The following is a 26596-nucleotide window of genomic DNA, read 5'->3' on the forward strand; positions in this document are numbered from 1 at the left end:
TCTGGCGGAGAGTCGCTGGCTCAGGTCCGGGCGAATCGTGGGAGACCCGTTGCCGGTGGATGGTCCCGAGAAAACACACAGGGAACCCGAATATTTTAAAGACGGGGCGTTTGCCAGGGGAGGGGCTGTATCTCCTGACCCCCTGGATTCGCTAACTTGACATTTGCACCCCAAATGCTATCCAGTGCCTACTACCAGCCTGGCAGTTTCGGGGGGGCAGGATCTACAGAACCCCTGAATTACTGAACCCCAACTTAGCACCCCAAATGCTATCCAGTGCCTACTACTGGCCAAGGCTTTTTGTGGGGCAACAATCTGAACCCCCTAGACTACAGCCCCATATTTGCCCCCGAAAGTCTATCCAGAGCAGACCAATTTTGGGGGAGGGACTGTATCTCCTGAACCCCTGGACTAATCAACCCCAAATTTGCACCCCATATTCCACCTGGCGTCTCCTCCCAGCACAGCAATGGTCAGGTCGATCTGACGCGGCGTGTGGATTTTAGAGCCGCTTGAGATGGGACCTTGCTGCAGAATTTGGGGGACGACCTTAAATGGGCCGCAGGTAGACGTGAGCTGGCTCTGGGGGAGCTGAACCCCACTCTCCTCGCCGTGAGAGGGGCAGGGCAGAGCCCGCAGCCTGGATCTGCGGGGGCCTTTCATGCTTTCGAGCTCCTACGCGACGCAATAAAATAACCAACCCGGCGGCCGGTGGCAGGCCTTGGGCAAACGCTCAGCGCCGAAGGGAGGTCGGCGTAATTGCCCCCTGGTCCCGTCATGCGCCAACGAAGCCGAGAGAGTGATAGAAACAGGAGTTCATGGTAGAAATTAGTGACCAAAGAAATTAGTGACCAAAGCAGTTTTGTCTCCAGTTTTTTCCTCCGGTTTAAAAACAAAGAAAACCACAAAGCAGAAACTGGAACAAAATAATCAGACAAAAGACACTTTCAGAAATGAGAACATTCCCCTCCCACGGCTGGGGAGAGAACCCAGGAATCCTGGCTCCCAGTCCGTCCGCCCCCCAGCTCTAACCACTAGACACCACTCCCTTCCCAGAGCCGGGGATAGAACCCAGGAGTCCTGGCTCCCAGCCCCCCAGCTCTAACCACTAGACCCCACTCCCTTCCCAGAGCTGGGGAGAGAACCCAGGAGTCCTGGCTCCCAGCCCCCCCTGCTCTAACCCACCAGACCCCACTCCCTTCCCAGAGCCGGGGATAGAACCCAGGAGTCCTGGCTCCCAACCCCCACTGCTCTACCCACCAGACCCCACTCCCTTCCCAGAGCTGGGGAGAGAACCCAGGAGTCCTGGCTCCCAGCCCCCCCGCTGCAGTGTCACGACACCCCCTCGGGGTCAGTGGATCCCTGCGTGGCGGGGGGCTCCGGCAGGGCGTTGTTTTCCTGCGGACCCCCAGACACAGTCTCCCCTCCTGGGGTCTCCTCCGGGGCCATGGGCCGATTCCGCTTGAAGAAGCCGAACTGGGGGAGAGAGAAGAGTGGGGGGAGGGGTGTTAGAGGAGGGCGGCCGATGGACGGATGGACAGACAGACAGGCCGGTGTCAGGCCAGCCAAGGAGCTGGGGAGGGGACACGCACCTTATACAGGAGCCCGACCATTACGGCGAGAAGCAGGACGCCCCCAATGGAGCTGCCGATAATCACCGGGACCGGATTGAAGTGGGAAATTATCTCCACCTCCGTGGTGATCTGAGGAGAGACATGGTTAGGGGAGAGAACCCAGGAGTCCTGGCTCCCAGCCCCCCTTGTTCTAACAACTAGACCCCACTTCCCTCCCAGAGCCAGGAGAGAACCCAGGAGTCCTGGCTCCCAGCCATAACCCACCAGACCCCACTCCCCTCCCAGAGCAGGGAGGGGCCCCAGGAGTCCTGGCTCCCAGCCCCCGGCTCTAACCACTAGACCCCACTTCCCTTCCAGAGCCGGGAGAGAACCCAGGCGTCCTGGCTCCCCGTACCTGGCTGTACTGGAATTCCTCTGGCTGGATCTGGAAGTATTTGGTCTCGTCGATGCTGACGGCTGCTTCGCTGCGGAGCCAGACTTTGCAGGCTTCCAGCTTGAGGACAGACGGACAGAGAGGGGGGTAAGCTGTGGGGACAGCGGGGGGCAGCGTGGCCCCATCGCGCCCGCAGCGGGCGCCCCCCGCCGGGCGTACCTGAGCTCCGTCCTCCGGCCTACGCAGCTCCCCGGAGAAGTTAAAGCTGCGGGATTCTCCACCGGCCAGGGAGGCCACCTGACACCGGACCCGGGTGCAGACAGACGCCCCTAGACACCCGCGCTGGGAGCAGAGGGAACCAGAGTCAGACTCCACCGCCTGTCCCAAAGCGCCGGGAAACAGCCGCTCCTCCCCAGAGGGGCCGCGTCCCAGCACCGGGCGAGGGGTCCCCGTGTGCCCAGCCCCCCCCCACCCAGAGGGGCCGCGTCCCAGGCCGGGCAAGGGGTCCCCGTGTGCCCAGCCCCCCAACCCAGAGGGGACTCGTCCCAGCGCCGGGCAAGGGGTCCCCGTGTGCCCAGCCCCCCCACCCAGAGGGGCCGCGTCCCAGGCTGGGCGAAGGGTCCCCGTGTGCCCAGCCCCCCCCACCCAGAGGGGCCGCATCCCAGCACCGGGCAAGGGGTCCCCGTGTGCCCAGTCCCCCCCACCCAGAGGGGCTGCGTCCCAGCGCCGGGCAAGGGGTCCCCGTGTGCCCAGCCCCCCCACCCAGAGGGGCCGCGTCCCAGGCCGGGCGAAGGGTCCCCGTGTGCCCAGCCCCCCCCACCCAGAGGGGCCGCGTCCCAGCGCCGGGCAAGGGGTCCCCGTGTGCCCAGCCCCCCCACCCAGAGGGGCCGCGTCCCAGGCTGGGCGAAGGGTCCCCGTGTGCCCAGCCCCCCCCACCCAGAGGGGCCGCGTCCCAGCGCCGGGCAAGGGGTCCCCGTGTGCCCAGCCCCCCCATCCAGAGGGGCCGCGTCCCAGGCCGGGCGAAGGGTCCCCGTGTGCCCAGCCCCCCCCACCCAGAGGGGCCGCGTCCCAGTGCCGGGCAAGGGGTCCCCGTGTGCCCAGCCCCCCCACCCAGAGGGGCCGCGTCCCAGGCCGGGCGAAGGGTCCCCGTGTGCCCAGCCCCCCCACCCAGAGGGGCCGCGTCCCAGCGCCGGGCGAGGGGTCCCCGTGTGCCCAGCCCCAGAAGTGGCTGCATCTCAGCTCTGATCTTACTGTCACTGGTTCCTTTGGGGTCTGGGCGGCAGCCCCCATTCGGAGCGTCAGAGGCTGGGTGCATGTGAACCCATGTTCCTACCAGGCAATGGAGAAGGTTATTCCAGGAGAGAACCCAGGAGTCCTGGCTCCGAGCCCCACCCCGGCTGTAACCCCTAGACCCCACTCTCCTCCGTCCCACTCACCCCACTGCTGAGGTTCACAGATACGTCCCAGATGAAGCCGAGTTCGGCCCGGATGGGGAGTTCAAAGGTCACAGTGACGGGCACAGTGGGGGGCCCCAAATTCTGCACCTGGGGGGGCGGGGGGAAGAGGGACGGCGTTAAAGGCGGAGAAGACAGACGGGAGCTCGGCGTACGCAGATATTGCTGCGCCGAGCGGGCCCGGTCTCAGCCGGCCGGTCACCTGGTAGCGGTGGGCGATGGCTTGGCACGCCGGCAGCTCCGACGGGACGCTGACGTAGGTGCTCGAATCCAACCTGGGGGAGACGCGGGGGGGTCAGTGTCTGTGAGGACCCCAGCCCCCCATGGAAAGGGGCCTGCCGGGGCACGAGGAGCGGGGGGGGGAGGGGAAATTGGGGGGAGGGGGTACCCGGTCACGACGACCCCGACCGGGCGCAGAACCGGCAGCTCCCGCGTGGCTGCGTTGTCCGCCAGGGTCCCGTTCTCATTCTGACTGCAGGGGAAAGAGGGAAAGTGGTTCGGATCAGCCCCGGGTCGGGACCTGCCCCCCCGGCCCCCTCTGGCCCCGGGACCCCTCCCCACACAGCTGGCAAACCTCTGTGTGCACAGAGGGAAGGGGGAGCAGAGCCAGCGGGGGGTGGAGGGATGGGGGGCTAGAGGCAGGCAGGACGGACGGACGGGTGTTGGGGGCCAGAGGCGCATACGGGAGAGAAGCTGTCGTCGGATTATCGACGGCCCGTCACCGCAGGGAATCTGCCCGGAGAGGCCACGGCCAGCCGCAGCGAAGAGGCCGCGATTTGCCAGGTACGCTCAGCTTCTTTCTCCGTGCGCATCACCCGAGCCTGGCAGGTTACAGGTAGGTGGGGCAGATCTGTATTTCCGAACACGGGCTGTGGGTCAGGGCGACACCCCCGGACAGATTGGCACCAGCCCTGCCTGGCCTGCCCCATGGCCCACCCAGGGGCGTCAGCTGTACCGTGGACCCATTGAGAGAGGCCGAGGGATGCAGCTAGGAGCCAGCAGGACATGTAGGGACAGGCCTGTGCACAGGGGGCTGCGGGGCTTCTCCATGCCCCCGTGCCCCGAGCTTGTGTTGGGGACAGAGGAAGCACAAACCACGTGGCAAAGGACAGAACAGGCAGCTGCATCTTCTCCATTTTGTCTCCAGTCCTGCTTCCCGCCTCTGGACTCCCTTCTCCACAGACCGAAGCTCTGAGCAAGGGACTGACTGACCCATCCCAGCGGCGGGTGACTCCAGGGGGACTCTCAAGCCAGCAGCCTCACCGGCACGGCTACGAACCTGATCTACGGCCTGGGAAATCTCCGTGCGTCTCTGAGGGCTCTACCATCTCACGTCGCTCTTCCCGGTCTCTCTTTTCTACTAAACCTTTAGGTTTACAGAGGAAAGGACTGGCCGGCAGGTTGGTATTTTGGGAAAGATCCAAACCTATATTGACCTGGCAACGTGGCTGGCCCCGGGGTCAGAAGAACATTTGGTAGCATGAGCAGAGTTTTTAGATAACTTCTCCCTGGACTGGAGCTCGGTGCTGGTTGGGACCAGAGAATGGGACGGCAGGAAAGGGGGCTGGGTGGCTGCTTTTTTCAGCTTCTCGATAACCAGGGTGGGGGATCAGGAGCTCCATGTGTGACGGGTTGGGGAGTTGAACGTCAGTGTTACCCACCCGTCGCTGGGAGGATCTGCTCCCCCTTCTGCAGCCTGCCCTGTGCATGTCCAGCATGGGCTGCCCCAGGCTCCCTGGACACACGGGATGGATGGACGGACGTGTGTTGGGGATGGGTGGATAGCAGGGGAGATGGATGGGTGGATGGCAGGAGAGATGGATGGCAGGGGAGATGGATGGGTAGATGGCAGCAGAGATGGATGGCAGGGAAGATGGATGGGTGGATGGCAGGAGAGATGGATGGCAGGGGAGATGGATGGGTAGATGGCAGGAGAGATGGATGGATGGATGGCAGGGGAGATGGATGGATGGATGGATGGATGGCAGGGGAGATGGATGGATGGATGGATGGCGGGGAGATGGATGGCAGGGGAGATGGATGGCGGGGAGATGGATGGCAGGGGAGATGGACGGGTGGATGGCAGGGGAGATGGATGGCGGGGAGATAGATGGCAGGGGAGATGGATGGCGGGGGAGATGGACGGGTGGGTGGATGGCAGGGGAGATGGACGGGTGGGTGGACGGATGGATGGCAGGGGAGATGGATGGCAGGGGAGATGGACGGGTGGGTGAATGGCAGGGGAGATGGACGGGTGGGTGGACGGATGGATGGCAGGGGAGATGGATGGGGGGATGGATGGATGGATGGATGGATGGATGGATGGCAAGGGAGATGGATGGATGGATGGATGGCAAGGGAGATGGATGGATGGATGGATGGCAGGGGAGATGGATGGATAGACGGATGGCAGGGGAGATGGATGACAGGGGAGATGGACGGGTGGGTGAATGGCAGGGGAGATGGACGGGTGGGTGGACGGATGGATGGCAGGGGAGATGGATGGGGGGATGGATGGATGGATGGATGGATGGATGGATGGCAAGGGAGATGGATGGATGGATGGATGGATGGATGGCAGGGGAGATGGATGGATGGATGGCAGGGGAGATGGACGGGTGGGTGGATGGCAGGGGAGATGGACGGATGGATGGATGGATGGCAAGGGAGATGGATGGATGGACGGATGGCAGGGGAGATGGATGGATAGATGGATGGCAGGGGAGATGGATGACAGGGGAGATGGACAGGTGGGTGAATGGCAGGGGAGATGGATGGATGGATGGCAGGGGAGATGGACGGGTGGGTGGATGGCAGGGGAGATGGATGGATGGCAAGGGAGATGGATGGATAGATGGATGGCAGGGGAGATGGATGGGTGGGTGAATGGCAGGGGAGATGGACGGATGGGTGGACGGATGGATGGCAGGGGAGATGGATGGGGGATGGATGGGGGGGGAGATGGATGGGTGGGTGGACGGACAGATGGATGGACTGATGGAGGGTAGAATGGTGCGTGTGGGGACACCCCTTCGCCTTTGCTTTCCCATCCCCCCCACACACACTGTGGGGCCCCTTCCCTTGTTCCCCCCCCCCAAAGCCAGGAACGCACCAGTCAGCTCGGACAGTGAAGGAGGCTGGGCCGTCCCCCCAGGTGGTGTCAGAGGAGACGTGGAAAGAGAGACGGAGGAAAACCTGGGGGAGGAGACCAGAGAAGAGTGAGACTCGGCGCAGGGCACAGACACGGGGTGCTGAGACCGGGGGTGCTCAGTGCACGGACACCCCCCCCCTTACCTTCGTTCTCTCCCGCAGGGCCGGGGGGCTGAGCTGGCAGGAACCGTTGAGGACAGACAGACGGCCGGGAGCCCCGGGCACGTCGCAAACCAGAGAGACCGGCCAGTGGGACTGGGGACATGGGAGAACAAGGGCTCGTTAGTGACAGCGCTCCTCACTCCCGACCTGCAGCCCCCGTCAGCCCAGCCCTGCCCCCCAGCCCTGCCGGTGCCCCTCATTCCCGACCCGCAGCCCCCCGATACCTGCAGGACAGAGCCCCCCCGGAAGGAGAGCCCTGGGGGGTACTGGATCGTCAGCACCGGCCCATAAGCGATTTCGCCCACGTTCTCCAGCTGCACCGTCAGGTTGAGTGGGAAATGGGGGCTCAGTCTGAGTCCTGGGGACCTGGAAAGCACAAACTGCGTCCAGCCCGGGCCTGCCCAGCGGGGGGCGCCATGGGGAGCGGGGCGCTGGCCAGGGCGGGTCTCACTCACCCCGAGAAGTTGAAGGAGACGCGCAGGTCAGCCACACAGACCTCGTCTGCCCCGCAGTTCTTCTCAAAGGGAACCTGCAAGGCCAAGAGATCCCAGAGTAGCCGGAGGGGACCCAGGCGTCCGGGTCAGTCACCGCTGGGACTGGGACTCAGGAGTCCGGCTCAGTGCACAGGGGGGAAGGGACCCAGGCGTCGGGGCGGCAGGCCGGGGGAGGGGGAGGGACCCAGGCGTCGGGGCGGCAGGCCGGGGGAGGGGGAGGGACCCAGGCGTCGGGGCGGCAGGCCGGGGGAGGGGGAGGGACCCAGGCGTCGGGGCGGCAGGCCGGGGGAAGGGGAGGGACCCAGGCGTCGGGGCGGCAGGCCGGGCGAGGGGATGGGACCCAGGCATCCGGGCGGCAGGCTGCGGGAGGGGGAGGGACCCAGGCGTCCGGGCGGCAGGCCGGGCGAGGGGATGGGACCCAGGCGTCCGGGCGGCAGGCTGCGGGAGGGGGGTACCTGTATGTGGGTGGTGGTGTTGGTGCTGGGGAGGAGCAGGGGCGTCAGACCCCGCGTGCCCGGGACCGGCTCCCCTTGGACCGAGAAATTCACCTGCAGCTCCACCGGCGCCAGGAAATCCTCCAGGCAGGGCTGGGGGGAGGGGTAAGTGCGGTGAGCTTCCCCACAGCAGTGCCCCCAGCCAGAGACTCCCCCCAGCCAGGGTTGCGAGCTTCCTCACAGCCGTGCCTGCCCCCAGCCAGGGACTCCCCCTCCTGGCACTATGAGCTTCCTCACAGCTGTGCTCCCAGCCAGGGACTGCCCCTGCTCAGTGCTGCAAGCTTCCCCACAGCAGTGTCTCCATCTAGGGACTCTCGCGGCCGGCGCTGTGAGCTTCCCACCCAGCAGTGCCCTGGGGGCTGGGAGCGGGGTCCTACCAGGACGTGCAGGGCTTTGGTTCCGCAGGCTGGCCTGGTGCCGACCCGCAGGGTCTCCAAGAGCTGCGAGGTCCCGTCGTGCAGCGCCAGGCGCGGGTTGGATTTCCCAGCATCCACCTGGAGCGTGAAGGAGACGCGGGCGCGAAGCGGGGCTGCGGGAGAGCGAGGGAACGGAGGAAGGGACGAATGAGCGAGTGGAGGGGGACCGGGCGAGGGGACGTGCCGGAGGGAGGAGGGGTCTCACCTGGCCCCCCCAGGCTGATCTGGCTGAGGTTGAAGCACAGGGTCAGGGTGACCCCCCTGGCCCCCGCACCTAACCCCCCTGTGCAGCCGGCATCGTCCAGGGGGATCCGGGCCGGATTCAGCGCCAGGGAGCAGGAGACGCCGATCACCGGACGGGACCTGCCGGGAGACAGACGCGCCGACAGTGAGAGAGCGGGACAGACGGACGCGCCCCCCCGCCCCTGCACCAGCAGCCCCAATTCCCGCCCCCCTTCCCCAGCACTGCGAGCTTCCCCGCAGCAGTGCCCTCCGCTGGTCTCTCCCCTACCTGAGCAGCACGGCCCGGCCCAGGGCCCCAACAGCCACGTCCGTGAGTCCGTCCCCGCTGAGATCCAGCCGGCCCTGGACGGACTGCCCGAAAAACCGGAGGGCGGGAGAAAGAGACCGGGCGGAGACGCGCTGCGGGGGAGGGGGGAGAGAGAGAGAGATGGGACGGTGCCCCTCACTCCCGACCCGCAGCCCCCCGCTAGCCCAGCCCTGCCCCCCAGCCCCGCCAATGCCCCTCACTCCCGACCCACAGCCCCCTGCCAGCCCAGCTCTACCCCCCCCCCAGCTCTGCTGGTGCCCCTCACTCCCGACCCGCAGTCCCACAATAGCCCAGCCCTGCCCCCCAACCCTGCCGGTGCCCCTCACTCCCGACCCGCAGCCCCCTGCTAGCCCAGCCCTGCCCCCCAGCTCTGCCGGTGCCCCTCACTCCCGACCCGCAGCCCCCTCGCTAGCCCAGCCCTGCTGGTGCCCCTCACTCCCGACCCGCAGCCCCCTGCATGCCCAGCCCTGCCCCCCCAAACCTGCCGGGCCCCTCACTCCCGACCCACAGCCTCCTGCATGCCCAGCCCTGCCCCCCCAGCCCTGTCGGTGCCCCTCACTCCCGACCCGCAGCCCCCTGCCAGCCCAGCCCAGCCCTGCCCCTCCCAGCCCTGTCGGTGCCCCTCACTCCCGATCCGCAGCCCCCTGCCAGCCCAGCCCTACCCCCCCAGCCCTGTCGGTGCCCCTCACTCCCGATCCGCAGCCCCCTGCCAGCCCAGCCCTACCCCCCCAGCCCTGCCAGGGCCCCTCACTCCCGACCCGCAGCCCCCAGGGTTCTCACCTGGCTGTGGGGGTCTCTCAAGGCCAGTCTCCCCGGTTCCCCCAGGAAGATGTAAAGGGCCCCCTGGCCCTCATCCTCCATGGGGGCCCCGATGGCCACGTCTCTCACGCCGTCCCCGTTCACGTCCCCCAGGGGCCCCAGCGCCGCCCCGAACCGGCCCAGCCCATCCCCCGGGGACCCCCACAGCCTCTGGGTGCATCTCAGGGAGCCCTAGGGCAGAGAGAGACCAGATCAGAGCCCAGCCCTGTCTCCCCCCAGCCCGGTCCCCCCGCCCCCCTCCAGCCCTGCCCTCCGCCCATCTCCCTCTCCCTCCTCTCTACCCATCCCCCTCCCTTTCCTTCCCCTCCCCCCCAAGCCCCAACCCCATCTCCCCCCAGCCCCCCATCTCCCCCCAGCCCCACCCCCACCCTCTCTACCCATCCCCCTCCCAATCCCTCCCCTCCCCCCAGCCTGGTCCCCCCTGCCCCACCCCCCAGCCCCCCATCTCCGCCCCGGGCTCACCCCGTCCCGCAGGGCGCAGACCTGGACCAGGCCGCCCCAGCTGCGGTTCTGGTGGCCGGGGGCCCCGATCAGAACCAGGTCTGTCTCGCCGTCCCCGTCCAGGTCCAGGGTGCAGAGCTCAGCCCCGAAGGAGGAGCCCACCTGGGGCGGGGGAGAGAGACAGACGGACGGACGGATGCAGGGTGTGGAGGGGCTGGACAGACGGACGGATGAGGGGCTGGGGGCACAGCCGGAGGGAGGAATGGGGCGGGAGGCACTGGGGGCCTGGACAGACGGGTGGGGGAAGGGTTATGGATGGACAGACGGACAGGGGTGTGAGGTGAGGGACGGACAGGGGAGCGGGGGGCAGCCGGATGGGTGTCGGGGTGGAGGAGAGACAGACGGACGGGGGGGCACGATTCTCACCTGCTCCCCCAGGACACTGTCTCCGACCCGCCCCCCGCTGCGCTGGAAGACTCCCACACGCCCGACGTGCCCAAACCGGGGGGCTCCAGCCACGTAGAGGACACGGCCCCCCTGGCGGGCCAGGGCCACGGCATAGCCTGCGGGGGGAGGGGGGGAGAGTTAGCATGGGGGGGCTGGGGGGAAGGGGGTAAGTGAGGGAGGGGTGTAGAGGGATGGGGGGGTCACTCACCCAGGTACGAGTCCTTGGCCTCCTGCCCCAGTGAGGACTCATTGATGAAGTTGGCGAGGAGGGGGTCTCCGGACCACTCCTCCAGCCCCCCCGCCCAGTCGTAGGCCCCCACCGCCCCCACCACAACAGCCTCCTAGGGGGCAGAAGAAGAGAGACAGAGAGAGGGCTGTGAGGGACCCAGGCGTCCTAGCCCGTCCCCCACCCCCACTGCCACGCGGGGCCCTGCCCTCCAACAGCCCGTAACCCACCAGTTCCCCCCCATCAGCCCAGCGCTAACGAACGACCCACAAACATTCATGAGCCCACATGACTATGAATGAGGTGAAGCCTTCCGCATATTAATAAGCTAAAAGAATGATTAATGATGGGAAACAGGATATTAATGAGCCAAATGAATATTAATAAGGGGAAATATTCAGACGATTAATGAGCCACAATAATGATTCATGACTGGATTGCACCCTCAGCAAGTTCACAGGTGACCCCAAGCTGGGGGGAGAGGTAGATACGCGGGAGGGTGGGGACAGGACCCAGAGGGACCGAGACAAATTGGAGGATTGGGCCAAAAGAAATCGGATGAGGTTCAACAAGGACCAGTTGTCCCGGGGTCCCCGGGCGATGCTCAGGACCTGCTCCCTACGAAGCCAGGCAGGACTCTGGGGGAGTCTCCTCTCGGGGAGCAGCCTGTCTGCAGGGCACGCAGCTCACCCGGCTCCACCTTCCTGGGTCTGACCTCGGAGTATTCAGCCTCCTCTGCCCTCCGTGCGCTTTCCCCCAGCGAGTCCGCTCAGGCGGGGCTCCTGGGGAAGCCAGAGGGTCCTGCCCCCCAACTCCGCAGTCAGACGTGACTCTCAGCCGGCCAGTAACACAGAGGTTTATTAGACGACAGGAACATGGTCTAACACAGAGCTTGCAGGTGCAGAGAACGGGACCCCTCAGCCGGGTCCATTCTGGGGGGGCAGGGAGCCAGACAACCACGTCTGCCCTTCACTCCATGTCTCCAGCCAGCCCCAAACTGAAAATCCCTCCAGCCCCTCCTCCTCTGGGCTTTGTTCCTTTCCGGGCCAGGAGGTCACCTGATTCCTTTGTTCTCCAACCCTTTAGCTCTCACCTTGCAGGGGGGGAAGGGCCCAGGCCATCAGTGGCCAGGAAACAGGGTGTCGGCCCTTCTCTGTGTCCAGACCCCTGCCCACACCTGCCCTCTAGGGCTCTGCAATGATCATACACCCTTACCCCACCCCCTAGAGACTTAAGAACGGCATAGGGGAAACTGAGGCACCCCCACACTATTCAGAGGAAACATTAAGAACAGTCCCACTTCGTCACACAAGTGCAGAGTCCTGCCATTAGGACGGAAGAATCGCATGCACCGCTACAGACTAGGGACCGAATGGCTCGGCAGCAGTTCTGCGGAAAAGGACCTAGGGGTGACAGTGGGCGAGAAGCTGGATATGAGTCAGCAGTGTGCCCTTGTTGCCAAGAAGGCCAATGGCATTTTGGGATGTATAAGTAGGGGCATTGCCAGCAGATCGAGGGACGTGATCGTTCCCCTCTATTCGACATTGGTGAGGCCTCATCTGGAGTACTGTGTCCAGTTTTGGGCCCCACACTTCAAGAAGGATGTGGATAAATTGGAGAGAGTCCAGCGAAGGGCAACAAAAATGATTAGGGGACTGGAACACATGAGTTATGAGGAGAGGCTGAGGGAGCTGGGATTGTTTTGCCTGCAGAAGAGAAGAATGAGGGGGGATTTGATAGCTGCTTTCAACTACCTGAAAGGGGGATCCAAAGAGGATGGCTCTAGACTGTTCTCAGTGGTGGCAGATGACAGAACAAGGAGCAATGGTCTCAAGTTGCAGTGGGGGAGGTTTAGGTTGGATATTAGGAAAAACTTTTTCACTAAGAGGGCGGTGAAGCCCTGGAATGCGTTACCTAGGGAGGTGGTAGAATCTCCTTCCTTAGAGGTTTTTAAGGTCAGGCTTGACAAAGCCCTGGCTGGGATGATTTAGTTGGGGATTGGTCCTGCTTTGAGCAGGGGGTTGGACTAGATACCTCCTGAGGTCCCTTCCAACCCTAATCTTCTATGACTCTGTGACTATTCTATATTACCTAATCCTCACCACGCTAACCCCCACCCGGCCCTCTGATGCCTGGGCCATCGCTGCAAACTCACGTGCAAAGACCCGGGATGCGAACGACCTCTGAAACCCCCCCCCCCCCCGAGGGGCGTGGGGAACGGGGAGAAACGTGGGGTAACGGGAGCAGGACGTCGAGCCATGAGCAAAGCCGGGCACCCGAGGAGACATGACAGTTCAGAATCAGAAGCTATCACATTGGAGATGACGGGCACTCAGCAGGCGTTTGTCGGAGACCCTCGAGGAAAAGGGAGGTTCGATTCGCAGGGCAAAACCAATTTGCTGTCGGGGGTTGGCCAGGAGATGCAGATTTCTGGGCGCTGGAGGGGAAGTTGACGGCAGAAGAACATGGGGTGGGAAAAGCTCTTGGCTGGACGCGGTGGTTCCCTTGGGTGGATCTCAAGGGCGGGTCGTCCACAAAGAGATGAGCAGGGGATGGTGCAGAATGGGCGACCGGGGTGCAAGCTGCCAGTGATGGAGATGGAGGAGGAGGAAGAAAAGTATATTAATGGCCATGAGCGAACAGGAATGGAGAGCGCCTCTCCACCAGGAAAAGTCTCCCTGAGCTATTGCTCGCAACAGGGAAAGACACTCAGGCATCTGCTCTCCGCCACGGTGAGGACGTTCTCCAGATGGTCAAACGGTTGGACGCTCCATGACAGGGAGCAAAATGAGGTGGCGAACGGGGGGCACCCCCAATGCAAGACGAGCCGAGGGGGTGAGGTCGGTACGGACCTGGCCAGCGGACACTGGAGAGACACATGGGCCCTCGCAATGATCACGGATGGAAGAGGACCGAGCGTAAGGCCAAAGACTCGGCACGTGGACTGGACATTGCGGGACCCCAGAGAGACCGATTGGCACGACAGGGCGTACAGCCGTGAGCTTTGGAAGAAAGCTACAGAAGTCACCCACCCCGAAGAGGGAAGTGGGAAGAAACCAGAAGGTGCATATTTAACATTGACCCATAACTAACATGATCAATGAGAAAAGTCGACCATGAATTAGAAAATGATGCACAGTCATGAAAACCAATGAATAACAAATGAGAAGATATTAGCGTCAATGTAACGAGGAAACCGATTTTAGAGACGGGGCTATAGTAATCGCATGAGACACTCGTCAGTAACAATAAGCAAATCTCATTAAACAGCTGTTAATATTAATGAGAACGATAACATCATCGAGAGCAATATACGGCCGCTGACCCCGGCAGTTTGCCAAATCCGTGCTCCCCCTGACATAGCTTTTCAGACATGTGACTGTCGTCTCACGGAGCGTCGTTGTCTCATGGACATGAATATTAATAACCAATAACCATAAATATGAATATTAATGCAAAAAGGATCATGTAAATGAGGAAACATGAACATGAATGAAAACCTGCCTCAGTGAGACAAAGTATTTAGCAAACTTCATATCAATGGGAAAGCCAGCTAGATAAATGGGTATATATTAATATGAGAATATTATTAAAAGCAGTGAGGAGATAGATAGATGAGGGGGTGTATGGGGCTAGATAGATAGATGAGGGGGTGTATGGGGATAGATAGATAAATAGATAGATGAGGGGGTGTATGTGGATAGATAGATAGATAGATAGATGAGAGGGGTGTATGGGGATAGATAGATAGGATAATGTTACTGTTATCCTTATTAATATTCAAAGTTCTTATTCATAATAATTCCCCTGGATATTAGGAAGTCTCTTGGCAATAATATACCACTTTATATTAATGTTTCTCCTCCTTACTATCAAGCTATTAACACCCCTGAGAGGCTGTTCCTGTGAACGAGAGGTCGGAGCACCGCAGGCTAGCGAGGACTGTATCCACGAGCAAACGAGGAAACTCTTGCTAGGCAGGAGAAACCCCAGCCTACCCGTGGGAACCCTCACCCTGGCATCGGGACACGAATCTCCCCATCCCTGCGTTCCCCTTCCCAGTGAGCGAGGACGGTCAATGACGGTATGAAATGTTGCCATCAGTTAGGTCAATTATCACATGGATGGTGCTTTATTAAAGTACATTCTGAATTAGGAATCATTATAGCCAATTAATATGGTTAGAAATAGGAAGGTTAGCAGAGGAATGATTAATGGTAGAAAGAAAAGGAGGACTTGTGGCACCTTAGAGACTAACCAACTGGTTAGTAACACGGCTGTTACTCTGAAACCTGTGATTAATGGTAACGAGCCCAGCAATAATTGGCATGTTCATAGCAGGGTGGCTGGCTCCACTTTGTGGTGGGACCGTGTATTACACCTGGTCCGACTACAGCCCTGGGGGGCTCTCTGCCCCTGCCCCCCCCAGCTGGAGCTCGAGCCCATGGACCGGGCTGGCCCCCCCCAGGGTGCACGGGAGGGGGGGAGGGTTTCTACCCACCGGGGTGAGCAGGGCGCTGAATCCACCTTGCGACAGCTCCAGATGGAACGAGCTGGCGTTGGAAACCTGGGCCGTCCCTGGGGGGAGGAAAAAAGGCGGTGAGACCCGGGCGGGGAATGGGACCCAAGCGTCCGGGTAGGGGTGCTCTCCACCCCAGCACTCCCAGAGGCCAGGGTGGGGAACAGGACCCAGGCATCCGGGTAGGGGTGCTTCCCAACCCAGCACTCCCAGACAGCGGGACGTGGAATGGGACCCAGGCGTCCGGGTAGTGGTGCTCCCCACCCCAGCACTCCCAGACACTGGGACAGGGAAAGGGACCCAGGCGTCCGGGCTGGAGGAGGATCTGTGGGCCCCGCACCTTCGATAGCGAAGATCTTCTCGCGAAGCTGCTCCTGGATGGTGCTGAGGGCGGAGAAGCTCCCGACCTGGAAGACGTTCTCAGCCCGCGAGGCGATGGTGTGCAGCTCCTGGCGTGCCTCGGCCTTGGAGAACGCCTCGCCCACCTGGAACCGGGGGGCAGGGAGGAGAGAGACCTCCAGGAATGGGCTCCAGACCCCCTGGAAACCCACAGGCCCTTCACACGAACACAGAACCCCCCATGGTCCTCCAGAACCCCCCACCATGCTCTAGAACCAACTAGAACCCCCGGGGACGCCTCACAGACATGCAGACAGCCCCTAGCATTCTCCAGAGCTCCCCACCATACTCCAGAACCAACTGGAACCTCCTAGGACCCACAGAACCCCACAGACCCATCACCAACACCCAGAACCTCCCACAAATCCCCAGAACCCCTCAGATACCAACAAACCCTTCCAGATCCATCTACACCGCCTCCCTGCACCTCCCCATCCATCAGAACCCTCCAGAACCCTTCCAGCCCCCCACCCCCACCCCAAGCCCTGCCTCGGCCTATCCAAACCCCAATCCAGAATCCCATACATCCCTCCCGGGTCTCTTTGGGAATCTCCCGAGCTCCTCATTTCTGGTCCAGAACCTTTAAGGAACCCCTCGATCCTGCAGGAACCCAAAAACTTTTGAGGAACCGCTCGCAACCTAAAAACACCGACTCATTCTCCAGGACATCTTAGCACCCTCCAGAACCTTTAGGGAACCTGCAGCGCCACTTAGCACATGCCAGATCCTTCTGGAACCCAAAACCGTCAAAGAGCCTCCAGAACCTTTGGGAAGCCAGAACTTTCAAAATATCCACAGACAACAGGCACATTAAGTGCCCTCCAGAACATCAGAGGACCCAAACCCTTCAGCGAATTCCCATAGCTCATTAGCATCCTCCAGAACCTCTCAAGAACCTCCCAGAACCAATCAGAGACCTCCAGAACCTCTTGGGAACCAATCAGAACCTCACAGAACCTCTAGAACCTCTCAGGAGCCTCCCAGAACCTCATGGAACCTCTCAGGAAACTCCAGAACCTCTCGGGAACCAATCAGAACCGCATGGAACCTCTAGAACTTCCCAAAAACCATCCAGAACCTCCCAGGAACCTCCTGAAAACCATCCAGAACCTCTCAGGAGCCTCCCAGAACCTCTCAGGAACCTCCTAAAAACCATCCAGAACCTCTCAGGAGCCTCCCAGAACCTCTCATGAACCTCCAGAACCTCTCAGTAACCGATCAGAACCTCCATAAACCTCGCAGAACCTCTTGGGAACCAATCAGAACCTCACTGAACCTCTCAGGAACCTCCTAAAAACCATCCAGCACCTCTCGGGAGCCTCCGAGAGCCTCCCAGGAACCTCCAGACCCGCTTGGGAACCTCCTAAAATCCTCCCAGAACCTCTCAGACCCGAGAACCTTTAAAGAACCTCTCGGTTCCCCAAACCGTAAAGGACCCTCCAGAACCGCTTAAAACCCCAAAACCTTTAAGGTCTCCCCAGGAGCGCTGGGAACCCCGAACCTTCCAGGAGCCCCCAGAACCCAGAAGGCTGGAGGAACCCCGGGAGTTTTTCGAAGCCCCGCGCACGGCGGGGACTCTCCAGCCCCCTGGCCGGCTCCCCTGTCCCCGCCCTACCCCGATGGCGTAGCGGACCAGCCCCTTGCTGTCGGCCGCCCGGATGGCCTTGGGGAAGAGGGCGCCATCGTCGGTGGACTCCCCGTCGGTCAGGACGACCAGCAGCTTCTTGGCGTGGGGCCGGGCGCCGTTCTCGGGGGCGAAGGTCTGGCCTCTGCGGGGAGAGCGGGCAGGGTCAGCGTCGGGGGGGGGGGGAGAAGCCCAGCTGCGCCCCTCCCGCCCCCGGTGGGGTACTCACACCACGAAGAGGATGGCCGAGGGGGTGCGGGTGTTGCCCTTCAGATGGGAGAAGGCCTCCAGGTCCTGCTCCACGGCCATCGGGCCCTTGGCGGCGTAGTCGGCAAAGGTGAAAACGTGGTGGATCTCGGAGGAGAACTGGACCACGGCGATCTGGGGGGGGGGGCAGGGGGGGCAGCAAGGGGGGAGATTATTTAAAAGAGCCGATTGTCCCCGGCTGCCCGGCCCCTAACATGTCCACAGACGGACGGACACACGGCAGGGCTCGGCCCCTCCAGCGGGGGGTGCCGGGCCGGCCGGCCGGACGCGGGTGGGTGGACGGACGGGCGGGCCCCCACCTGGATGCGGGGCCCCGCCAGGGCCCGCAGCAGCTCCCGGATGAATTGTTTCATGAGCCTGAAGTCGTCGGGCTGGATGCTCTGCGAGTCGTCATATAAAATAGCCACGTCCACCCCCGAAATGCACTCTGGGGGGGGTGGGGAGGGAAGAGAGATCAGCCCCCCCCAGGCCAGCATCACCCTCCCGCAGACCCGCCCCACCGGCCAACATCAACCCCCCCCCCCACAACAGATCAGCCCCCCCCCCCCACCCCCCCAGTTCCCCAACTCAGCCCCCCGAACGCAATGGCTGGAGCCACCCCCCACCCCAGCTCAGCCCCGGCAATAGATCCGCCCCTCCAACTCACCCAGCTCAGCCCCCCACCCCCACCAGCTGCCCCCCCCCAGCCCCGCCCCCCACCTTGGCCGGCCGGGTGCAGGGCCCGGGGGGGGCGCTCCCAGCCCCCCCACACGTAGCAGAGCCCCTGCAGATACACGTTCTCCTCGCAGCGCTGCTGGAGCCGGGGGCCGCAGGCCTGGGGGAGGGAAAGGGGGGTCACCCGGGGGGACCCCACTCCTGCACCCCTCCCCCCACAACTCCCTCCCCCCACACCCCTACAACACCCCATCTCCTGAACCCACCTGCACCCCTCCCCCACCTCCCTTGGCCCCTCCCTCCACAGCCCCACCCCCATCTCTCTTTGCCCCTCATGGTGGATCCACCACCCCCAGTTGCCTGCCTCTTCTCTTCCACCCCACAGCCCCTCCCCTCCTTAACCCCGCCCCCACCCCCAGGACCGCCCTGCCCTATATCGGGGTCCCGGGGTGACTCACAACGATCTGGGACCTGGAGATCTCGTCGGAGGCGAGCGCCAGCCCCAGGGAGACCGGGGGGATGTCTGGGGGGGGACAGAGAGAGCGTGAGAGAGAGATTCCCCCCCCAGGCATCCCCAATATCCCACATAACCCCCTGTCCCTCCCCCACCACTCATGAGATATATTGGGGGGCAGTGACCCCACCATGCACCCGTCACTTACCGGGGAGGGGGATGGGCTCACAGGCCCCCCCATGATAGGAGCAGCGATACAGGGCCCCCGTCCCATTCCCTGCCAGGGGGGCGCTCACCACCAGCCTGGGGAGAGATGGGTACAGACAGGATAGGGGGGTACTTTGATCCCACTCCCCTCTCAGAGCTGGGGAGAGAACCCAGGAGTCCTGGCTCCCAGTCCCCCCCCCCCAACCACTAGACCCCACTCCCCTCTCAGAGCTGGGGAGAGAACCCAGGAGTCCTGGCTCCCAGCCCCCCACCCAACCACTAGACCCCACTCCCCTCCCAGAGCCGGGGGCTCTCACCAGGAGCTGCCGTTCGAACGCATCTGGACGACCCGGTAGCCGAACTGTGCGTCAGCGTCGCCCTCGAAGATGGTGGGGTTCTGGGTCTCGATGCTGAAGGCCTGGGAGGGGGCCGGCCCTGGGGGGGCAGAATGGCAGGGCACTGCTGGGGGAAGCTCGCAGCGCTAGGGCACTGCAGGGGGCGGAGCGGGGGGGGAGACCAGACAGGCAGGCAGCTGTCGGGGGGTGGACAGGCAGAGGGGAGAGATGTGGGGGGAGGCACAGATGGATGGAGCTGTGGGGGGGGGGTCCCCTGGCTTCCTACCCCAGAGCTCACAACCCCCCCACCACACCGCCAGGCTGCGGCCCACCCGCCTGACCCCCCGGGCAGAAAAGAAATAAGAAGGGGGGCCCAGCACCCCCGGTGTGTGGGGGGGAAGGGAAATGGGAGCACGTGGAGTCCCTGGGGGCGGGATTTACACAGAAAGCCAAAAAAACACCAGGAAAAAAGCCCTCGAGGGTCACAATGAGAAGCGGGAACAAAAACAGGAAACAGGGACCAGGGGTGAGAGCAATCGCTCAGGGGCCTGTCCCCCGCCCAGCCCTGCCGGTGCCCCCCACTCCCGACCCGCAGCCCCCTACCCCCCCAGCTCTGCCGGTGCCCCCCACTCCCGACCCGCAGCCCCCTGCCCCCCCAGCCCTGCCGGTGCCCCCCACTCCCAACCCGCAGCCCCCTGCCCCCCCAGTCCTGCCGGTGCCCCCCACTCCCAACCCGCAGCCCCATGCCAGCCCAGCCCTGGGCCCCCCCAGCTCTGCCGGTGCCCCTCACTCCTGACCCGCAGCCCCCTGCCCCCCCAGCCCTTCCGGTGCCCCCCACTCCCGACCCACAGCCCCTGCCCCCCAGCCCTGAGCACCTCGCAGGAGGTTTAGCGTGAGCAGAGCCAGGAGCAGCGGTCGCAGTTCGGGGTCCGGCGCCATCACTTCTCGGTCCCGTGTCCGGGGTGGGTCATGTCTTGTAGACTCATTTCCTTCCCCCGCCGCATCACCGCCCCTCACCGGCACGGGGCCATGGCTCACTGGGGTAGCCCAGGGGACAGGCCGAGCTGTCAGTGCAGATGCTGCCTCCAGGGGGCGCAGCGGGGCCGCCGTGGGGCAGGGAGCAGGGCGGGGGCTCAAGGGTGGCGCTGCGGGGCAGGGCGTGCCATGGGGCAGGGCAGGGGGTTCAGCAGGGGGTGCTGTGGGGCAGGGCGTGCCATGGGGCAGGGCAGGGGGTTCAGCAGGGGGTGCTGTGGGGCAGGGCGTGCCATGGGGCAGGGCGGGGGCTCAAGGGTGGCGCTGCGGGGCAGGGCGTGCCATGGGGCAGGGCAGGGGGTTCAGCAGGGGGTGCTGTGGGGCAGGGCGTGCCATGGGGCAGGGCAGGGGGTTCAGCAGGGAGTGCTGTGGGGCAGGGCGTGCCATGGGGCAGGGCAGGGGGTTCAGCAGGGGGCGCTGTGGGCCGGGGGGGGCCCTGGTGTCACTATGGGGCTGGCATGTCGATTCTTTATCTCCCGGCTGCAGGGGCGGATGTGGTCTGGCCTCAGCTCCCAGCCCTTGGCTGGAGTCACTTCCCCCCAGTCCCACCCGGGCTCCACGGTTAACCCTTCATGTCCCCCCTGCAGCCCCCCCACCTCCTGAGCCCTTCCCCTCTCTCTGAGTCACCCCCCCACCACACACACACACTCATAGGGCACTGTTGGGAGGAAGTTCGCAACTCCACAACATTCTGCTGGAGTGGGTTAGAGTGAGGGGGGGTGTGGGTGGGAGCCAGGACTCCTGGGTTCTCTCCCCAGCTCTGGGCGGGGAGTGAGGTCTAGTGGTTAGAACAGGGGGAGGGGGGGCTGGGAGCCAGAACATAAGAACTAGGTCAGACCAAGGGTCCCTCTCGCCCAGTGTCCCGTCTGCTGACAGTGGCCAGGGCCAGGTGCCCCACAGGGAATGAACAGACCAGAAAATTATCAAGTGATCCATCCCGTCGCCCAGAACCAGCTCCTGGCAAACAGAGGCTAGGGACACCCTCCCTGCCCATCCTGGCTAATAGCCATTGGTGGCCCCGTCCTCCATGAATTTATCTAGTTCTTATTGGAACCCTGTTGCAGTCTTGGCCTTCACAATGTCCTCCGGCGAGGAGTTCCACAGGTTGACTGTGCGTTGGGTGAAGAAATACTTCCTTGTGTTTGTTTTAAACCTGCTGCCTATTCATTTCATTGGGTGACCCCCTAGTTCTTGTGTGATGAGGAGTCCTGGACTGACAGGGCTCATGCCCCTCGGCTCCATGAAGCCCCTGGGAGAGACCCCCCTTTGGCGTGACAGCCCTCCGTGAAGGTCACTCTCTCACGCTGGGGTAAGGCCCTGCCGCCGCCTGGGACCGCACCTCTGAGCTTTCCCTGCCCACCTGGCTCTGCCGTGGCATCCCTCAGCACCGTATACGTCGGTCTCTCCCGCGTCCCGGGGGGCTCCAGCTGCTCCCTCCCCAGCCGGTCACCCAGTATCATCCCCCCCAACAGCTCCTCCCCTGTCCTGTCTCCCAGCCCAGGTAAACAGGTCGCTGGGGCCCTCCCTCCTCTGGCCTTTGGTCCCCTCTGGCTGGACCCAGCAGGTCAGGTCACCGGAGTCCTCTCTTCTCAGCCCTTTGTCCTCCCACTGGCCCGAACCGGCTGACCCCCACGCTGGGGGGGGCCACGCAGTCACCAGGGTCCCCCACCTCCTGCTCGTTGTCCAGGGTCCCAACTGCTGGTCAAGGTCAACACCTCCTCCTCTGTAACAACAAACCTCCCACCACCTCGCTACACACCGGGAAACTGAGGCACACCCCGCACCCAGGCAAGACGCTAAGAAACCCCCCCACCACCACCACCTCATCACATCTCTCCCTGCTTCGTGACGGAGCTGAGCGGGGTCAGTCCAGCCAGTGACCTGGGGAAGATCAGGCCCCCCTCTCCGGGACAACGCATCAGCTGTAACGTCCGCGCTCCCCTTCACCTGGACACCCCCATGTCATCATCCTGGGGGATCAGACGCCCCCCTCGGGCTCGGCATTGGCCCCTTTCATCCCGTAAAGCCCTGCCCTGCGTCTGAGCTGTCCGCTGAACGCCATAAAGGGTGTGTCCAAGTCTGGGTTTACCAGGACCGGCCCCATGGTTACAGCCTCCTCCAGTGTCCCCCTTGCACGGCTCGGTCCAGACCCCCTTGTCCGGCTCCCCTGCCATGGGAGCTAAAGTGGGGCACGAACCTCCAGGCCCCTTTGAGGCCTGGGCCCGCTTCCTGGTTTGGGGAACGGGCCAGTCTCTGATCCCCTGCACCTTGGCCGGCTCTGGCTTCAGGCAGCCACTCCCCACCTTGGGGCCCAGGTCCGACACCTCGGCCAGCCCCACCAGCATGACTCTCAGCTCTCTCCGGGCCCTGGGCCGTTCCCCGGGGACTGTGAACAGGGGAAACCCCCCTTCCCCTACGGGCAGGGCCCAGGCCGGCTGGCGCCCGGCTGCGGGTGCGACGCAGCCCCTCTGATGCCTGCCGGCGGGCAGGGCTTAGCGGGGCAGAGAGCCGGCTCCTGTCTCACCGGACTCACTTTCCCCTTCTCCTGCCCACACCCACGGCCGCCCCAACGTCTCCCCAGCTCCACCACGTTCACATGGTGCTGACCTCGCGGCCCAGCACCACTCACCTCCTTCCGCCGGTTGCTGACTTCACAGGGCCCATCCTGGGGGGCCCTTTGCCCCGAGCCGAGACCCCTCTTCCGGTGCCCCGTGAATTTCCGGGGCAGTAAACGCTCTGCAGCCCCTCGCCGGGTGTGCTGGACCCCGCGATGTTTAGAGAGAGGGGCATCGCCCCCAGCCGCCCTCTGATCCCGCAAGGCTGTTTTCCTGCAGGGCGCCCGGTCGCTTCTCTCACCGGGCTCCTTCCCCGCGATCCTTCCCCAGGGTCTTGCCCCTGGCTTCTTCCAGGAGGGATCCTTCTGTGGCTGGGTCTGGAATTCAGCGGCTGGGGTCGGGGACCGGCCCTCGTTGGCCGTGCCTCAGTTTCCCCACCTCGTGACAAAGTCTGGGTCTCAGCCCGGTTAAGCCCCGCCCCTGGGAACTCTCTCCCCCGGTTGGAAGTGGTCAGGCCAAGCGGGCACCGTCTGGCCAGTTCTCCGACCCGTCTCCCATCAGCACCTCTGCTGGCAACTGATTGGGCCCCCCAACCTCTTTGGGGCCCCCCTCAGGCCCCTATTTAGATGCACCTTAATCCGGGGGTGGGTCTGACCACCCCCCTCAGGGTGAGGTTTGCACTGGGCACTGCCTCTCCCAGGCCCACCTCGGCCGTGCCTGCATCTCCTCAGCACCCGTGTCCCAGGGCCCCCAGACCTCCCTCCCAGCTCCCCGCACCGGGCTCCCCCTGGGGGCTGAGCCCTCTCCTGGCCCCCCGTCTGGAGGAGCGAGATCCGGGATCTCTCGGTTTCGCTCTTTGGCGGTTACTGCCACAGGGTCCGGATCCAGTTTGAAAGAGAGACGGTTCACGTCCCCAGCGTACGTGCCCTCCGCTGAGCCCGGCTCCCGGCCGTCCTCCCTTTGCCACAGGAACCTTTCGAGGGGTCTCCTGGACGCAGATTCCCTGCGTCTTTGGGGTCTCTGGGTGACTCCTGCCCACCCCCCGATTACACCCATCCCCTGCAGAGGTGGCCCCGCGCCCTTTCCCCCCGTGCGGAGAGATTCTCCCAGCGGGCTGGTGAGCTCCTTGGGTAACGCCCGGGGCTGTACCCCACTGCGCCGGGCCCACTTGGGAATCCAGGGTCCCTGTGGAATGGGTATTTGGGGCCTTTCCCCACTTTCCCTACAGCCAATCCTCTTGGCCTGCCTCTCCTGCGACTCCCGTTCCCATCTCTTCACATCCACCGGAGAGAACCCAGCTTGGGAAGTCCCCCCTTGCTGGGGAACCGGGTCTGGTGGACCCCCTGCTACGCCCAGGCTCTCCGGGCATCCCGGGAGCCCTGCTGTTGATCTGGCTCTTGTTCCTCGGCCTGGTCATTCTCTGCCAGCCGGGCAATCCGCTCCCCCGAGTGAGCCCCCCAACGCTCAGCCCTCTCTCCCGGCACCAGCTGCAAGGCCCCTTTTAGGGAACTGATTAGAGCCCACTTCCTCGCTGGTCCCTTCAATCTCCTTGCTTTACCGCTGGCAGCCACCCGTCTACAGGGTGCATCCGCCCGCTGTCCCCTCTGCTACCACGTTGCCACGGACTCACAGGCCCCAAGCTCTCTCCCGGCTCAGTACGCTCCCTGGGGGGAACCCCCTTCCGCCTGCCAGCCCTCCATGAAACTGGCACTCTCTTGCCGGGGTCGCCCTCTGGCCCCGCCGCCTCCTGGAACCACGCCCGGCGGCCTTCTGCACCCGTCTCTGCCACGGGTCTCCTCGGGGAGTCACTGTGGGTCGTTCTCTGAAAACATCCCCGCACTGTGCAGCGGCCGTCGCAAAGCGAAGCCAACTTCGGGAACCATTAGGAAAGGGAGAGATAATAAGAGAGAAAATATACTGCCTCTGTACAAATCCCTGGTCCACCCGCAGCTTGAATCCTGCAGGCAGATCTGGCCCCTCTCGGCAGACAGGACACCGGGCTGGATGGCCCTTTGGCCTGACCCAGTCTGGCCACCCTTGAGGATCACTTCTGGAGCCATTTTAAAACCTGGTGTCACACTAGCTGTCCTCCAGTCATCTGGGACAGAAGCGGATTTAAACAACAGGTTACATACCACAGTGCTGCGGTTTCCCTCTTGGGTGATACCAGCTGGGCCCGGGGACTTCTTACTGTTTAGTTTATCAATTTCTTCAAAAACCTCCCCTCGTGACACCTCAATCGGGGACCGTTCCTCAGATCTGTCATCTAAGAATGACTCAGGTTTGGGAATCTCCCTCACATCCTGAGCCGTGAAGAGCGATGCAAAGAATTCATTTAGTTTCTCCACAATGGCCTTATCATCCTTGAGTGCTCCCTTAGCACCTCGACCGTCCAGTGGCCCCTCTGGTCGTTTGGCAGGCTTCCTGCTTCTGATTCTTCTGATGGACTTAACAAACGTTGCTGTTAGTTTGCATATCTTCGGCTAGTTGCTCTTCAAATTCTCTTGTGGTCCTGCCTAGTTTTCCGTTTACACTTGACTCACCAGAGTCCAGGTTCCTTTCTATACTCCTCCGTGAGATTTCACTTCCACTTTCCAAAGGACTCCGGTTTGCCTCTAACTTCTCTTTTCCTCTGTCGTTTAGCCACAGTGGTAAGTTCTGGTCTCCATCCCCCCTCCCTCCATCGCTCGCTCTCCCTCTCCCTCAGTCACTTTCACCAGACTGGGGCAGGAAGTTTGGGTGCAGGGGGGGGTGCAGGCTCTGGGAAGGGGTTTGGGGCGCGGGAGGGGGTTTGGATGCACATCCCTCTGGCAGTGGCTCCTAAGTGAGGGACGGAGGGGGAGGAGTTGAGTGGGGTCCGCAGACCCCAGTTTGAGAAACGCTGCTCTAGACCGTCCCTGACAGGGGTTTGTCCAACCTGCTCTTAAAAATCCCCAGCGGTGGAGATTCCACAACCTCCCTGGGCAATTGATTAAAGGGCTTCACCCCCCCGACAGGAAGTTTGTCCGAATGTCCAACCTAAACCGCCCTTGCGGCAATGTAAGCCCATGGCTTCTTGTCCTATCCTGAGAGGTAACGAGAACAATTCTTCTCCCGCCTCCTTGGAACAACCTTTTACCTACTGGAAACCTGTTCTCACGTCCCCTCTCCGTCTTCTCTTCTCCAGACTAAACAAACCCTGTGTTTTCAATCTTCCCTCCCAGCTCATGGTTTCTAGACCTTGAATCATTTCTGCTGCTCTTCTCTGGACTTTCTCCAATTTGTCCACATCCTTCCTGAAACGTGGTGCCCAGAACTGTACCCGATACTCCACCTGATCCCGTATCAGAGCGGAGTAAAGAGGAAGAATTACTTCTGGTGTCCTGCTTACAACACATCCCAGAAGGATGTTGCCTTTTTTTGCAACAGCGTTACCCTGGTGACTCATATTTAGCTTGTGATCCACTCTGACCCCCAGATCCCTGTCCGCAGCTCTCCTTCCTAGGCCGTCCTTGCCCATTGTGTGTGTGTGCAAGATTGTTCCCACCTAAGTGGGGGACTTTGCATTTGTCCTTATTGAATTTCATCCTATTTACCTCCGACCATTTTTCCTGTTTGTCCAGAGCGTTTTGAATTTTCATCCTACCCTCCAAAGCACTTGCAACCCCCCAGCTTGATATCGTTCGCAAACTTTATCAGTGCGCTCTCTGTGCCGTTATCGAAATCACTGATGAAGATCGTGACCAGAACCGGACCCAGAACCGATCCCTGCGGGACCCCATTCGATTTCCCTTCCAGCATGACTGTGAACCACTGATAACGACTCTCTGGGAACGGTTTTGAACCCACAATAATAGACGGACATGCACACAGTCCCAGATCTTGCAACAACAGCCAAGGTGACCCTGTAACAACACAGAAGCCCCTACAACAACAAACCAGCACACGGCTCCAGATTCCACGATAACAAA

At 62.7% G+C, this 26596-nt stretch overlaps 1 protein-coding gene across 1 annotated transcript; it reads right to left on the reverse strand.

The window, feature by feature from the left end:
* Positions 1–848: 848 nt before the first annotated feature.
* Positions 849–26557, reverse strand: LOC125637808 (integrin alpha-X). The gene is made up of 31 exons (XM_075129142.1): positions 22721–26557; positions 19935–20096; positions 19042–19159; positions 18726–18820; positions 18522–18586; positions 18109–18223; positions 17709–17836; positions 17372–17523; positions 17134–17287; positions 15460–15604; positions 15102–15178; positions 10583–10715; positions 10354–10490; positions 9949–10089; positions 9448–9657; positions 8629–8759; positions 8323–8480; positions 8079–8230; positions 7663–7794; positions 7169–7242; positions 6938–7079; positions 6696–6806; positions 6514–6596; positions 3790–3873; positions 3604–3676; positions 3384–3491; positions 3199–3276; positions 2167–2289; positions 1969–2067; positions 1593–1703; positions 849–1476 (listed from the first exon to the last, which is right to left on the reverse strand). Exons 2-31 carry the CDS (start codon positions 19996–19998, stop codon positions 1333–1335), a joined length of 3537 nt encoding a protein of 1178 aa, XP_074985243.1. The 5' UTR covers positions 19999–20096; positions 22721–26557; the 3' UTR covers positions 849–1332.
* Positions 26558–26596: the final 39 nt, after the last annotated feature.

This window comes from Caretta caretta, chromosome 6, assembly GCF_965140235.1.
Source record: "Caretta caretta isolate rCarCar2 chromosome 6, rCarCar1.hap1, whole genome shotgun sequence".
Classification (NCBI taxonomy): Eukaryota; Metazoa; Chordata; order Testudines; family Cheloniidae; genus Caretta; species Caretta caretta.